The sequence below is a fragment of the Parasteatoda tepidariorum genome, chromosome 7 (genome assembly GCF_043381705.1).
Source record: "Parasteatoda tepidariorum isolate YZ-2023 chromosome 7, CAS_Ptep_4.0, whole genome shotgun sequence".
NCBI lineage: Eukaryota > Metazoa > Arthropoda > Arachnida > Araneae > Theridiidae > Parasteatoda > Parasteatoda tepidariorum.
The window spans coordinates 30,835,346-30,850,039 of record NC_092210.1 but is presented as its reverse complement, the minus strand read 5'-3'; the positions used below and the strand labels follow the sequence as shown (position 1 = coordinate 30,850,039).

General features: G+C 30.4%; 1 protein-coding gene across 1 annotated transcript; it reads right to left on the bottom strand.

Moving 5' to 3' along the window:
- Window positions 1-1,072: 1,072 nt before the first annotated feature.
- Window positions 1,073-13,632, bottom strand: LOC107444842 (uncharacterized). Its single transcript, XM_016059075.4, has 5 exons — window positions 13,496-13,632; window positions 12,235-12,358; window positions 4,775-4,908; window positions 3,742-3,856; window positions 1,073-1,427 (listed from the first exon to the last, which is right to left on the bottom strand). The coding sequence occupies exons 1-5, from the start codon at window positions 13,530-13,532 to the stop codon at window positions 1,235-1,237; spliced, it is 603 nt and encodes a 200-aa protein (XP_015914561.1). The 5' UTR covers window positions 13,533-13,632; the 3' UTR covers window positions 1,073-1,234.
- Between the last annotated feature and the right edge of the window lie 1,062 nt (window positions 13,633-14,694).

The following is a 14,694-nucleotide window of genomic DNA, read 5'->3' as shown; positions in this document are numbered from 1 at the left end:
TTAAATACTTAGTCTGTACCTGTCATAGCAAGATAAAAGTCCCATATGATATGAAATTATGTAGGAAATGTAAAACAACTCGATTAAATGATCTTTGTTGCTTGAAATTGATTCAATTTCCTTTAATTTTGACAATATTATTTGGCATCACTCAAGTCAATATCACAGAATCACAAATATTGAAATCAATTCAGAACCACAAATTTTGTATTCTCTTTCGAGCCATGGCTACAAATATATATATATATATATATATATAATAATTCAAACAACCCTATTGGGGTGATTAAAGCAGTTTTTGGAATGTCACTAGGTTCAACAGGTATCTGGTGATACGCGCGTTTTAGATCCAGTTTTGTAAAAATTGTTTTTCCATGTAATTCAGAGGCAAAATCCTGAATGTGTGGTATTGGATATCTGTCCGGCTCCGTGGCGCTGTTGAGCCGGCGGTAATCCCCACAAATACGCNTATATATATATAATACACACTCTAAATTATGTATATAAATTTTGATAAAATACTGAAAACAATGCTTAAACAGGGAAATTGCTCTCTCTGAAATACTTTATTAGTACGAAAAAAAGTAAGTGTATTACTTTAACACAATGTGATCCAGCGTCTAATGCATTGGAAAACTTTTTGTACAATTTAATTATTTATTTTTTTTAATTACAATGAAAAGCTATAAGAAAGTTAACAAATGTAAAGCAACCCTTCAGACAGTTTTATGACATATAAATATAGAATTCTTTGAGTCTAGAATAATTTGGTTCATGAAAAAAATGTGAAGAATTGTGAGCTAGAATATATTTTACTATATGCTAAAAATGCTGACAGCTAAAATTTATCAATTATAGACAATGATTAGACAAAATGGCTTAAGTTTAATTATTTTGAAATTTAAAAAAAAAAACATTTTTTAATCGCATATGTGAATTTATTTCCCTCTAAGCTACGTTTTTTTTTTTGTAAAAATCTCATTTTCAATCTGTATTTGGAACTTTGATCTTGGGATATGGAATTGGAAACATTACTAGGGAAAAGTTGGTTGGAAAAATGTATTCATTTTAAAAAGTGTGGCTTATCACTTTATTGACACAAGTACTTTAATTTTAGGACACTAATAAAACCAATATTTCTTTAACATTTAATATGATGTTGTACACATGCAGAAAGAAACTATTTTAACTCTTACGGTTATTATAAATATAAAAAAACCAGTAAAAAGGCTTTCTATTTCTTCTTCTTTTCGAACAGAGATTCGAAATTGATAAATTCAATTCCATAGGATGAATTTTGTTTGTCACACAATTGCTTTATTTTTTGTAGAGTGCCTTCTAATTTCTCACTCATATAATCATTGCCTTTTTCTGGACACTTATCTTCAGTTCTTTCTGTGATGCATTGAACGATCAAGTTGTACCAACTAAAAGTCAGATAAAAAAAAACTGTCGGTTAATTTTTTAGCTATTTAGGGACAGTCGGTAGGGCATATATCAATAATGCTAAAACTGACTTTCTTCAATGTACTTCTTCTCAGCATATGAACAGTTTTTTTTTCACGGAATATTTACAGATACATCTTTACACTGTGAAAACTGTTAATACATATCTTTGAAATAATATTTTTTTTAATTATGAACATTAATTTTTTAAAAAGCTTCATGAGTTTTGAACAAAAATCTTTTAAGACTGAAAATATATTTCTGTTAGGCTAAAGCATAATGACAGCATACAACTCATATAATCTCAAATATCCCCAAAAAATTTCAAAGTGATATCATATGCAGTTTCTCAGAAAAGGTACATCAAAAAATGTCAGTTTTGGCATTATTGATATAAGCCATACCGACTCTCTTTTAAATTCAGCGAAAAATAGTTCTTTTCTATTAGGAAAGTTTTTCAGTAAATATTCTAATGCTAATAAAAATTATATTAAATAAAATGTTGCAAGGAGATATGTTTTTGCTGCTATAATGGTTTTAATATGAAAAATAATTGGTGCCATGCTTGTTTAAAAGAAATACATCATTCTATGTGTACTTATGTCAATAAAAAAAATTCAAAATATAAAATATATACATGGAAAAACATTTTTTTACAAACAATAATTTTTGAAAGGTATGAAATCTTCATAAATTATTTTGATAAAGATATGATTCTAATTTAAAAGCATTGAAAATATTTAAACCTCTAAAACTTGAAACGTAGCCTGAATTACAGATTATATAATTGAGGGACATATATAGGGTAATTATTCACTTGGTTTTAATATAATGGGTATTATCTATAAAAATAGAATTTAGGGGCAATGTCAGGCGGAATGAAAGACTTATATGAGACAATGTTTTCAAATTTTACACTGTAAAAACCGTCTCTCCAAATTCGATTAAAAGTTGTGAGAAGGAGCCCAAGTCAAAATTCTTGATGGTCAAATCAAATAATAATTTTGATGGTTTATGTTCATTTCAGCACGATTAATGATGGTCCAACATCATTTGATGGTCACCATGATTCAACATTTTCCATTATGCGTTCATGGCTTGTGATATGCCAGCAAACTTCCATCCTTCCATGATGGAAAATGCTACTTTAATACTATTATAGTTAAACATCAAGACAAGTTTGATTCTCATGGACCAACAATCCATGATGATTCGTGATGGTTCCAACTATTGATTTCCTTGATGGTTAAATGAGAATTCTTGTTGGTTTTCAAGGATATACCTTCAAAACAATTTGTTTTGTTCCTTATATTGGCCTGTCATAAATCAGTCCGAATTCCGACATTGGATGATGGGTGTTCATGATCGTGCCAACATTTGTTTTCTAAGAGACTGTGATGGAAATTTCCGATGGTTTAACATGAACAAACTATCGAAACACGTTGCTATTTTTATGTTGGTCTATCATAAATCAGTCCGAATTCCTACATTAGGGTGATGGCTTTTTATGATGGTCATCATATAATATAATGATTCATGATGGAATTATTGATGGCTATCATCAAGAATATGTTTGTCCATCAATGGAAAACCATCAAAAAAAATTTATTTAGGTATCCTAGGATAATTGAACACTTTTTTCAGATTTGCATAAAATAGTGCTTTCATATACAATTTAAACGGTTTATGAAAACTCTAAACTCAAATTCAATTCAAAGTTCAAAAAGTTTGCACCAAGATCTTTAACTTTTTAACTATACGTTAAACAGTTCTGCTTCTTTAAACTCCAATGTTGGCGTATTTTGATTTCCTCTGTAATTGTTTACTATCTATACCCATTTGGAGAATGTTAGTGGCTGTCCTCAATGTTGCTTTTCATCTAAAGAGACTTAACTTCATTGTAAGAAATACTTATGTATGTTTTTAATAGCGTAATGAAGATGGGATAGCCTGGTTATCACGGCGCTGGACTCACGTTTGGGAGAATGGGTATTCGAATCCAACCGGCCGAATGGTGTTTGGCGTACGTTAAATCTGTGTTGTCACAAAGTTCTCCATGTTCACCAAGCAGACTTGTTAATAAATTTGGCTAGTTTCATTAAAATAACAACAACTTTTTTTTACATTTACAGCAAATATCATTTTTTACTGAAACGAAATTTCTTTGTTACTTTTTTTCAATCTTTTATAAAATTTCCCTCTTAATTATATTATTGACCCTTCAATAATATTGAGAAAAATTAATGCCATTTTGTGTTTCACATTGTGTTTGCTTAACTGTGCAAATGAGCTTACGTGCATTTGTAGACTGCTACATCAAGTCTTGCCTCCAGATGCGCAATTACTTTCAATTTGTCTTCGACAAGGCACTGCATTATGAATTCGTTATTTTCCTGCACACAATTTTCAGCTGAAATATTATTAATAGTATAGAGGCTATACTATAATGCTATATGCAAGATGTTTCATAAAAATCGCATTTAATACGTATTTTTAGAATCCTTATCAAAAATAAGAAAAAACAGATAACGCAAGGGGGTCACAAATTGATGTTTAAGTTCAGAAGAAACAAAAACGCTGTAAAAATCTGACAGACTACAGTAGAGAACAGGACTGTAATTGGATTTAAAATAAATTAAGCCTAAGTTTGAAATTTAAATGTGTTTCTATTAATCATCTTTCAACTCCACTTGTTTCCTTTCGCTATGAAACCGGTCTTGCTGTCGTTTACATTCGCCTTTATGTATTGTGATTTGTCAGATTTTGATAAAGCTTTTGTGTTTTACCTTAGCTTATACATTAATTTGCAACCCCACTAAGTATAACCTCTATTGTTTTCATTATTTACATGCATTCTAAAAATACTGATTAAGGGAGATTTTTATGCAACACCTTGTATTATATTTTAAAAAATGATTTAGAATGTTTTAAAAAAGGCAGATATATAGAAACGGAAAAAATGTCTTGAAAGTTTCAATTTTTATCTTATACAGATTTAGCAAAGAAATCAGAGCTTATTTAAAGATAATCAATCATTACGAAAGAATCAGTGAAAAATACTTTACAAAAATTATAAAAACTCATTCCTTAAAAATAGTTCAGCCTTAACAAAAGTTTTAAAAATCTTACCAAATTTTCTTACAATAATTAGTTAAAATTTAACTACAATTTGTTCCAAATAGTCCTCAATAAAAAAGGATTTCAATAAGTTATTATTTATTTTCCTGTTAAAAAATTTCGTTCGTTAGAGGGAGTTAAAATATAGGCAATAAGATATAAGCTGCAAAGATAGAATTCATTATAAAAGACTAAATATTTACTCTCTTACCCAAAATATAGCCACAATTTTCGTTATATTTGGATATCAGTGATTGAATATAAGGGTCTAATTCTGGCTTCTCTTCATCATTTAGACATTCATTAGTGATTTCTATCAAGCAGTTTATGGGAGCTTCCACTTTTCTGTTATGAAACATATGGCAAAATTAAATTAAAAGCTGCAAAACTGCTTTAGTATTTCAATCTAAAAAATAGAATTTTTCTGTCGAATTTTTAAACTTAATATTTTGAATTTAGTCCATAAAGATTCAATGCAAGAACTGAACAATACAATTATCTGAGCAAGACGGCAGGAAGCTTATAGGGGAGATATGGCATATCATAAGGATTAGGAGTTGCATAGGAATCCATGACGGGAAAACCACTAGGGGAGCTTTTCTATTATGAACTATTTCTTTGTATGACTATGAATAGGTACTTTTATTTATCCAAATTATTTTAATTTCTTGTTTTCTAATGATTAATGTCGAAAATGGTATTCAAATGGGTTCGGTATTAGAGTTTTAATCACAATTAAGACTTGGCGACTCGCAAAATGCTTAAACTAGACAAGCTTTTACAATTAAACTTGAAGACAAACTTGCCAAATCGTTTAGCTAGGATTAAAAATCAAGTACTGAACTTATTTAAATACCATTTTAAATAATAATTATTAGGAAACATAAAATTAAAATATTTTTCTTTTTCTTTAAAAGCACGACAGCCTATTGCCGGTCATGGATTTCAGTCGGTTTCTTCAAGACAGTTTAACTTGTAGCTAGATTACTCCATCTATTCACTCCCAATACCGTTAATTCCTTCTCCACATTGTCCAACCACCTTGTTGCCGGCCTCCCTCTCTTCCTTGTACCCTCAATATTAAGTTTTTAGCCGGATCAGAATCCTCACTACGAAAAACATGTGACAGCTATCTGATTCCGCATGACGTAATAACTCTAAAAATGTTCGGTTGTCTATGTTTATTGTACATTCATCGGTTGTATAAACTTTTCCATGTATCTATTTTCTTCTGCTTCATTAAGCACCCAAGTCTCGCTGCTATACAAAATAATCGATCGAATAAGTATTTTATATAAACTTACTTTATACTCATGAGCACAAATTTAGCTTCTAATTAGATCTTCCGTTCAAAGTAACATCTATTAGCCATTAAAATACTGCTTTCTGTTTTTACTTTTAACTCATTTTTATTGATAATACGTGTGCCCTGGTACTTAAACTGTATGACTCCATTAAATGTAAAATTGCCAAACTTGAATGACTGCTCATCTTTTACTCGGGTGATAACCACCATAATTTTTTTTTGTCGTATGCCTGTTTTAGGCAGTGGGGGTGCGATTGTGCCTGTTTTTCAGTGGCGCCATCTATGGCCTGGAATTCGACTTCTGCCACGCCATTCACACAACCACAACTCGTTTATAATGGCGGGTCACATTCACACACATTCACACACAAAGGAGAAAGGACATAGAACACACAGAGGGAGAAAGAAACATCCATGCCTTGCCCAGGATTCGAACCCAGGACCTTTCTGATGCAAGGACAGTTCCCTGCCCCCTACACAGGCCGGTCGGCCATAAATTTAGTTTTCACTTAAATTATCGTTAAGTCAATAACTTTCGTAGTACCATAGAACCATAGACCCTTAGTATCGTAAACGTGTCTATCACATCCTGTTTCGTTTGGTAAACTACATTAAGACATTTTAGTTAAATAAAAGAATCTATTCAAAGACACATGTAGAAACATTTCCTAAAAGGGAAGAGCCTCTAGCGGCCTACGATGACATTTCCTGGCACAGTTTCCGATGTAATTCTTGATCCTTATGATGTGCCCCTACAAGTTTAGCAGTCTTGCTCAGAATCCCGATTGTGATGTAAGTATTCCCGATTAAAGCTGCTTTTCGTAAGCTCCGCTGTTGCACGAAATAATGCTTTTTAGAGAATAATCAGCTATTTAATAGCTGCCGTGAGTTTGCAACAGTTACTTACGACTGCTATGTTAAGTTTAGTCAATCTAAAGTTAGCGTTGTCTGTGATTAGTTTGAAAATGGCGCATATTTTGAAAAGCGTTTGCTGTCTAATATTTTATTATTTATAAACTTACCCAATGCTACGTTATCTGGGCTTATAAAACTTTGCAAAAACTATGAGTAAGGCATAGATTTTAGTAATTTGAAAAAAATGTCGATAGATTGGTGATTTTTCAAAAAATTCAACAACTTTGAAAAATATTTAAGTTATTTGTCCGTTCTAAGGCCTAGATAATTCTTCATGGCAAGTTAATATACACTCTATAACAAAAAAATCGACGCACCAAGAAGTAATCATCCGATTGCTTTGAAATTTCGTATGCATGAATGTTCTGAACAGATATGGCTGGAATGATGCCGACTGGGGACTTATGGTCCTTAGCGACGAATCACGCTTCCAAGTGTGTCCTGACGATCATCGAAGACGTGTTTGGAGAAGCACAGGGTAGAGGGGGGATCCTGCCTTCACTATTGCACGCCACACCGGCCCTCAACAAGGCATTATGGTCTGGGGTGCCATTTCTTTTGACAGCCGGATCCTTTTGGTCGTCATTAGAGGTACACTTACTGCACAGCGGTACGTCAACGACATCCTAAGATCCGTTTTGCTACCGTTCCTTTTGCAGCTCCCTGGGCTGGTTTTTCAGCAGGACAATGCCAGACCACATACGGCACTTGTTGCCATGAACTGTCTGAAAGCTTGTCAAACTCTTCCTTGGCCTGCCAGATCACCAGATCTCTCTCTCATCGAGCATGTCTGGGATATGATGGGAAGGCTATTGCATCTGGTACGGAATGTTGATGACCTCGTTCGAAAATTAGATCGAATTTGGCAGGAAATACCGCAAGGAACCATTCGGGAGCTTTATCGGTCTATGCCACGCCGTGTGGCTGCTTGTATCCTGGCTAGCAGAGTTGGCCGTTGATTACAGTAATCGATTACAACTGTAATTGATTACAGATAATTACAGCTATGTAATCAATTACTTGTAATCACGATTACAAGTAATCAATTACTTGTAATCGTGATTACAACTTTCAAAAAATTTTGATTACAGCTGTAATCATGATTACAATTTTGATTACAGTAATCAATTACTTGTAATCATGATTACAAGTAATTGCGATTACAAGTAATCACAACAAAAACGATTACAAGTAATTATGATTACAAGTAATCAAAATATATGATTACATGTAATCATGATTACATGTAATTTGATTACATGTAATTGTGATTACTTGTAATCAAACTATACGATTACAAGTTATTACGATTGTATACTATAGTCAAATTTTTTATGTAAGTATTCATGTGTTTACATATTTTTATGTACATAGAATGTACGCACGCATGAACGTACAATTTGCGATTCCTATACATACAATGTATGCACAAACGTTGTTTGTACGTACAATATTCATAATTATATTGTAATATACTTAATGCAATGCGCATATGCTTAGTACATATAATTATGCATTTATGATACATGTACGCATGTATGTTAGTTTGTACAAAAAGGCAATGTTTTGTATCTTTGTATACATAGACAATGTATGTATGAACGTATATGAAAATAATGTTTATGCGTTTGCATGCTTTTATGTACTTAAGTGCATATATTGTATAAATTTACGATAATAGCACGTATATACAATGTACGTTTGTATATAAAATTGTACGTATTTGCGTACAATATGTAAAAATGTTATTTAAAGGTACAATATATGCACATAGTTGCGTAAATAAAATGCGTACATGTATACATGCATATTTATATGTACATCGATATATGTGCACGCAAAGTATGTACTTATGTACAACTTACGTATGTACTTGTATAACTACATACTTTGTTAATACTTATGCGCATGTAATGCATGGATGTACAAAAAAATAGTTATATGCACAATGTATGCATGTGCATACAACGTATACATGTACATAATTACAAGTAATGTACAAATACGTGCGTACATTTAAATATATGTAATTACAATATACACATACATTGTGCATACATTAAAAAAATTTATATGAGTAAAGTTATTAAAATTTGTTTTAAAATTATTCTAAGGTATATGAAACTCGACCTCATATTTTTTAGAAAGCAAACGATAATTTTATTTGGAATTTCTAAATATTAATTCCACACATAAAATTTACCGTTTTTCTTACCATTTAAAAAATTTCTATGAATCATGCATTATGTTATAAAAAAAATAAATCTGTATTGTCAAACATTTCATGAAAATACCTGAAAATAATTTTTTATTCAGAGAATTTCAAAATGATATAGAACAATTAAAGCTGAAAACTAAATTTAAATATCGTTTGATTTTGTCATTTAACTTGCTTGAGTCATTAAAAGTTAACTTACATGCATTTTATTTATTGCATTGTACACATATTTAGACATAAATGTAATGTACATATGTATACGTGTAATGTATGTACGCATGTACAATGTATGTACATACATTCATGTATTGTACGTGCATATATAGTACATATGGATATGCATACATGGAACATACGTGTATTGTACATGTGTGGATACATTCATTGTACATATATACATTGCACCATATGCATAGATAGGGATAGCATGCATGTACACATGTAAAATTTGTACGAAAGAATTATGCCCAATATATTTATGCACATACGTACTGTATATGTACACACATATGTACATTATATGAACATTATATGTTCATTTCATCATATGTACATTATATGAATATACATCTGTACGCTATATGTATATACATCTGTACGCTATATGTATATACATCTGTACAATATATGCATCTCAAATGTATGTACGTACGTTATGCATGTCGAATGCATGTATGAATATATGTGAAATATAAATACGCCCAATGTACGTACAATAGTTCACAAATGTATTATGCATATTTGGATACTTACATTGAGCATGAACATATTATGTACATGTACATAAATACACTGGACATGCATATCATGTACATGTATACATACATATATTGTACATCCTACAGATATACCTATATTGTACATGCATACATATATTGTACTGTTCATAAATAAATTGCACATACATGCATGGGACATACATTGTACAGACAATGTATGTATGTTCGTACAAACACAAGTACTTGTATATACATGCGTACATGAACATAGATATACATTTTACATACACAAATATTTGCATAAAATGCATATATTCATTGTGTATAAATGTACATGCCTACATTGTTTGCACATACATACGTAATTATTATCTATATACATACGTACATATATTTTATACCTACAATATAAGTGTATGTACATGTGTGTGATACTAAAATGTCTGAACATATGCACTAGATAAAATCATATGTACATACATTTCAGTTACATTCATTTGTACGTATACAAATACGTACAAAATGCAGTACATGTTAATACGTGCAAAATGTATCATTATAAAATACATTCTACTATCTACTGTAAAATATAATCATTTATAAGAATACAATAGTCTTGTAATCGTGTAATTAGATTACATGTAATCATAATTACATGTAATCAAATTACATGTAATCAAATTACATGTAATCATATATTTTGATTACTTGTAATCATAATTACTTGTAATCGTTTTTGTTGTGATTACTTGTAATCGCAATTACTTGTAATCATGATTACAAGTAATTGATTACTGTAATCAAAATTGTAATCATGATTACAGCTGTAATCAAAATTTTTTGAAAATTGTAATCATGATTACAAGTAATTGATTACTGTAATCGACTATGTAATCATGATTACAGCTGTAATCAAACTTTGTAATCACGATTACAAGTAATTGATTACTGTAATCAATATTGTAATCATGATTACAGCTGTAATCAAAATATTTGAAAATTGTAATCATGATTACAAGTAATTGATTACTGTAATCAAAAAATGTAATCGATTACATTTTTGGCCAACTCTGCTGGCTAGAGGCTGGTCAACACCTTATTAAACTTGTTACTGTAACTCTGCAGTAAATTATTCAATTGTTCTGAAATTTTAATCAATCACTATTCTGTACATTGTCTTCCTATCCACCAATTTTCGTTTCAATCGGACAACTTCTTCTTGTTGCGTCAATTTTTTTTGTTATAGAGTGTATTTAAGTTCTTATTCTTGTTTACTTGATATTATTGTTTAACTTGGATGGGAACATAGTTTAGTTTAAAATCTTATTAGGATTGCGTTTCACCCTCAGAAATTTTAAGTTTTAAAGGTGACAACAGTATAGTTCAAAGCGCTGAACCTATTTTTTCTGTGTGCGTACTTAAAAAAATGAATATTGAACTGAAATTAATTAGTTTAACTACCTGGTTAACACCGTGAACAAAACCAATAGAATTGTAGGAAGAGAAATAGAAAAATTAATATAAATGGGATCTTTTCGTTTAAAAAGAATATTGAGGAAAATTTTCTCATTCTGCTTTTTAAAAATGCTATGACCAATCTTAACGCACCCAAAGTACAGTATTAAGTTTTTCATTCGAAAGTTACGGTAAAATAATCGGGAGCTGTCTGGTAATCCAATTAACCTTAAAGTTTATGGTATAGAACATATTTTAACTTTTCCGTTTTGAAACTGTTTACATCTATTATGTTAAAAAAACATGAATAGAAAACTATACTGTTATTTAACCGTATATAGCAATCATGGTTATTGAAATCATGGTTTCTATATATGGTTCAATAACCATTAAAAAGAAATTAAACTGGATATTGCAGCTACGATTTTCGTTAGGTACTGGGCATAGGAATCAGGCTGTTTTTCCGAAACCATGGAAAATAGTTTAATTAGCTTATCTGATTATTTAACCAATCGTAACAGATGGAAAATAATAGAGATTTTTTGTGTTAAGCAATATTACAGTTGCTGTCATCTATGTGCGAATGAATGTATAGTATTCAAACAGCCCAGTGTCCCAAATTGGAGATTGCGGGACACTGGAAACTCATCGTGAGTTGAGGGAATGGAGGAAATATTGTGATATCAACACTGAACTCGAACCTACATTCTGACGGTCTTGAGATTGCCCAATTAGCCCTCTCGGCTTTAATACGCATCCAACTGTTAGGAAAAAAGTCGTTTCCTTAAGTAGGCCTAATTGGTTCGATAAAATTATGGCTTTTTTACCATATTTGGTGAACTGTTTTTATCACAATTAACAGATTGAATACTTAATCAATTACTCTTTTCCGTTAAAATATACTTAAATCAATTACTTTTTAATCATTTTTCCCGTTAAATTTCCTACAATGTTACGTACATTAAATAATTCTAATTTTCTTCTCGCTATTGCTACAACTGAAATTACTGACTCGGCAATAATTTTATTATATGTGGAACAAATGATTTTGGACTTACCTACAGATTTCAACATCTGAAGGACGATCGGATAACATTGTCACAAAATTTTCAAAGCAGTGTCGAATTTTTTCTTCGATCACTTGTATACTACACTCATAATCTGCCTGTGTTTCACCTAAAGCTAAATTATAGAAAACAGATTCGAATCAGAAGATGAAATTTTTGATTTTGGAAAATATACTGATGAGTTACTTAAATAGCATCTCTCCTAAATAGCATCATCATCTTCGATCTATAATCAATAATTATACAGGGTGTCCTAGGATTAAGGGGACGAATTTTAAGGAGGAAGAAGACATCAAAAAGATTCAAAACTGCATTGCAACTCATGGTCTGATACGTTGCTTCTGCATTTTTACAACTTCCCAACATTATATTAAAAAATAAAATGTTTTTATTATGAATTGTAAGATATTATTTCGATGGAGATTTTAAGAAATAATGTCATTTTGAGAAAACTAAATGAAGAACTTTATACTTTTAAATAAAATTTCTGATTATGTCGATAAAAGAAAATTATTTTTCATATAATATAGTATAATAATTCCTACAAATTATAATTTATATTATAGCTAAATTTGTAAATTTAATATCCTGTCTCTAAATATTTGATACCACGTGAAGTTTCACTTTTCATCCGAGATTATTATCTATGACAGCATAAATAATAATTTTTTGATTTTTGGAAGAGAAAAATTAATTTAAAACATTAAGAAACTTGCTCAAAAATTTTAAAAAATGAGGTAATGAAAATTGTTATATCTATTTACATAGTAATATATTCGTTTCCATTAAATTTTTGCTTTAGAAAAGTGATTTGAAACATTTTTCAGCGTAATTCTGTTATAAAATAATATTTTAAAATGAATTGCTTCGATACTCTATACATTTTTTTAAATTTTCAGAAAAACATAACAATTTCATTTTCATTGATACTAAAAAGTGTTTGACAGAATTCTTTTCTACTTTTCAATAATAAAATATTTTTTCTTTCAAAATTTATAAGAACTTCCGTATTTAAAATAATAAATTACTTATAAATTATTTTCTCATCTGTATTCATAATAAACTATCATAATACTTTTAATGGTAAAATGAAATGAATTGAGTGATAAAAGCCGTATTCAAAAGAGGAAAAATAAGTTTTTTAAAAGGATTTTAAATTTTTAGATAAAAAAGGACTTTTTGACGAAGGAATGAATTCTTAAAAACTTTATTCCAATGTACAACTTTTTAGATTAGTTTAAACTTTTCTTACCAAAGAGGAAAAGAAACAAAAGAAGTTTTGATGCCATTTCTAAAGGATTGATGCTATTGTAATAATTAAATAATCGTGTTTCCTTTAGATGTTTTTTGTCTCGATTGTGTTGTTATTGCACAGGAAACTCCATCCTCTGTAAGTGGAACATTTTTATCATTTAAAAAACGGATGCAAATGTCATCTACTAATTTTTCAACCAATCAATTAGTTGTTCAAGTCAGTTACGTATTCCTCAAATAAAGAAGAAAGGACTATTTTATGTTTAAAACTTGTCCTTTTTATTAGATAATTCTAATAGTATTTCTGTACAGACAGGATTAAAACATTTATTGCGTTTGATCCATTAAAAAAAAATTTTTACTATACATTTATAATTTTTTCATTGCGTTGAACAATCAGTTTGTTTAGAAAAAGTGAGACTGTTTTAAACTCGATCTAGAAGATAAACAAACTACTGGAACAAACTTTTAGACAAAATCTTTTTCTCTGGTACTTTTTGATGAGAACTAACCCGCAATTTAATTTATTTTCATTTGAAAACCAAAAAGACCTTCTACGGTTGCCCGATTGCAAAAACGTTCTAACACCAGATCCCTATACTATTTCGTGTATTTTACGCCGAAAAAGTAGTGTTCGGTACACAATTTGAAAGCAGTAACCTAATTATTGATTGTCGGATTTAGAATCTGGATAATCTCAATGGAAGGAGTAAAAGAAACTAAGAAAGAAACGATCTACAAAACAGGGTTATCCAGAATGATCCATCCCGTTTTAGAGAACTGTCAATTTCCAAGAATATGAAGTACACAGATGAATGATACTTCTAATGACGCGTAAATTCACCAAGTTTCAGATACTTGAACACTAATGGACAGTGTTTACATAGTTCGAATTATTGTATGCATGAACGCCACTGGTCACCAGGTATGTATTAAAATGGTGAACCAGTTGTGTCCATATTTTTGATTGCATGAATTGTCCATCACAGCACTAGTGATATGTTCCTTCAACGTTGTCGGAATTAGGGCACATAAATTTAAGAAAGAAAAAGTTTATGCACCGTTATGTCAACTTTTAAAGTTTTAAAGTACAAAGTTATACACCAGGGGTGGCGAAGCTTTATGCACCAACGTGCCATTTTTTCAAAAAATTGTTTAATGAGGTCATAGACGTGCCGTTAAATAATTTTGACTTCT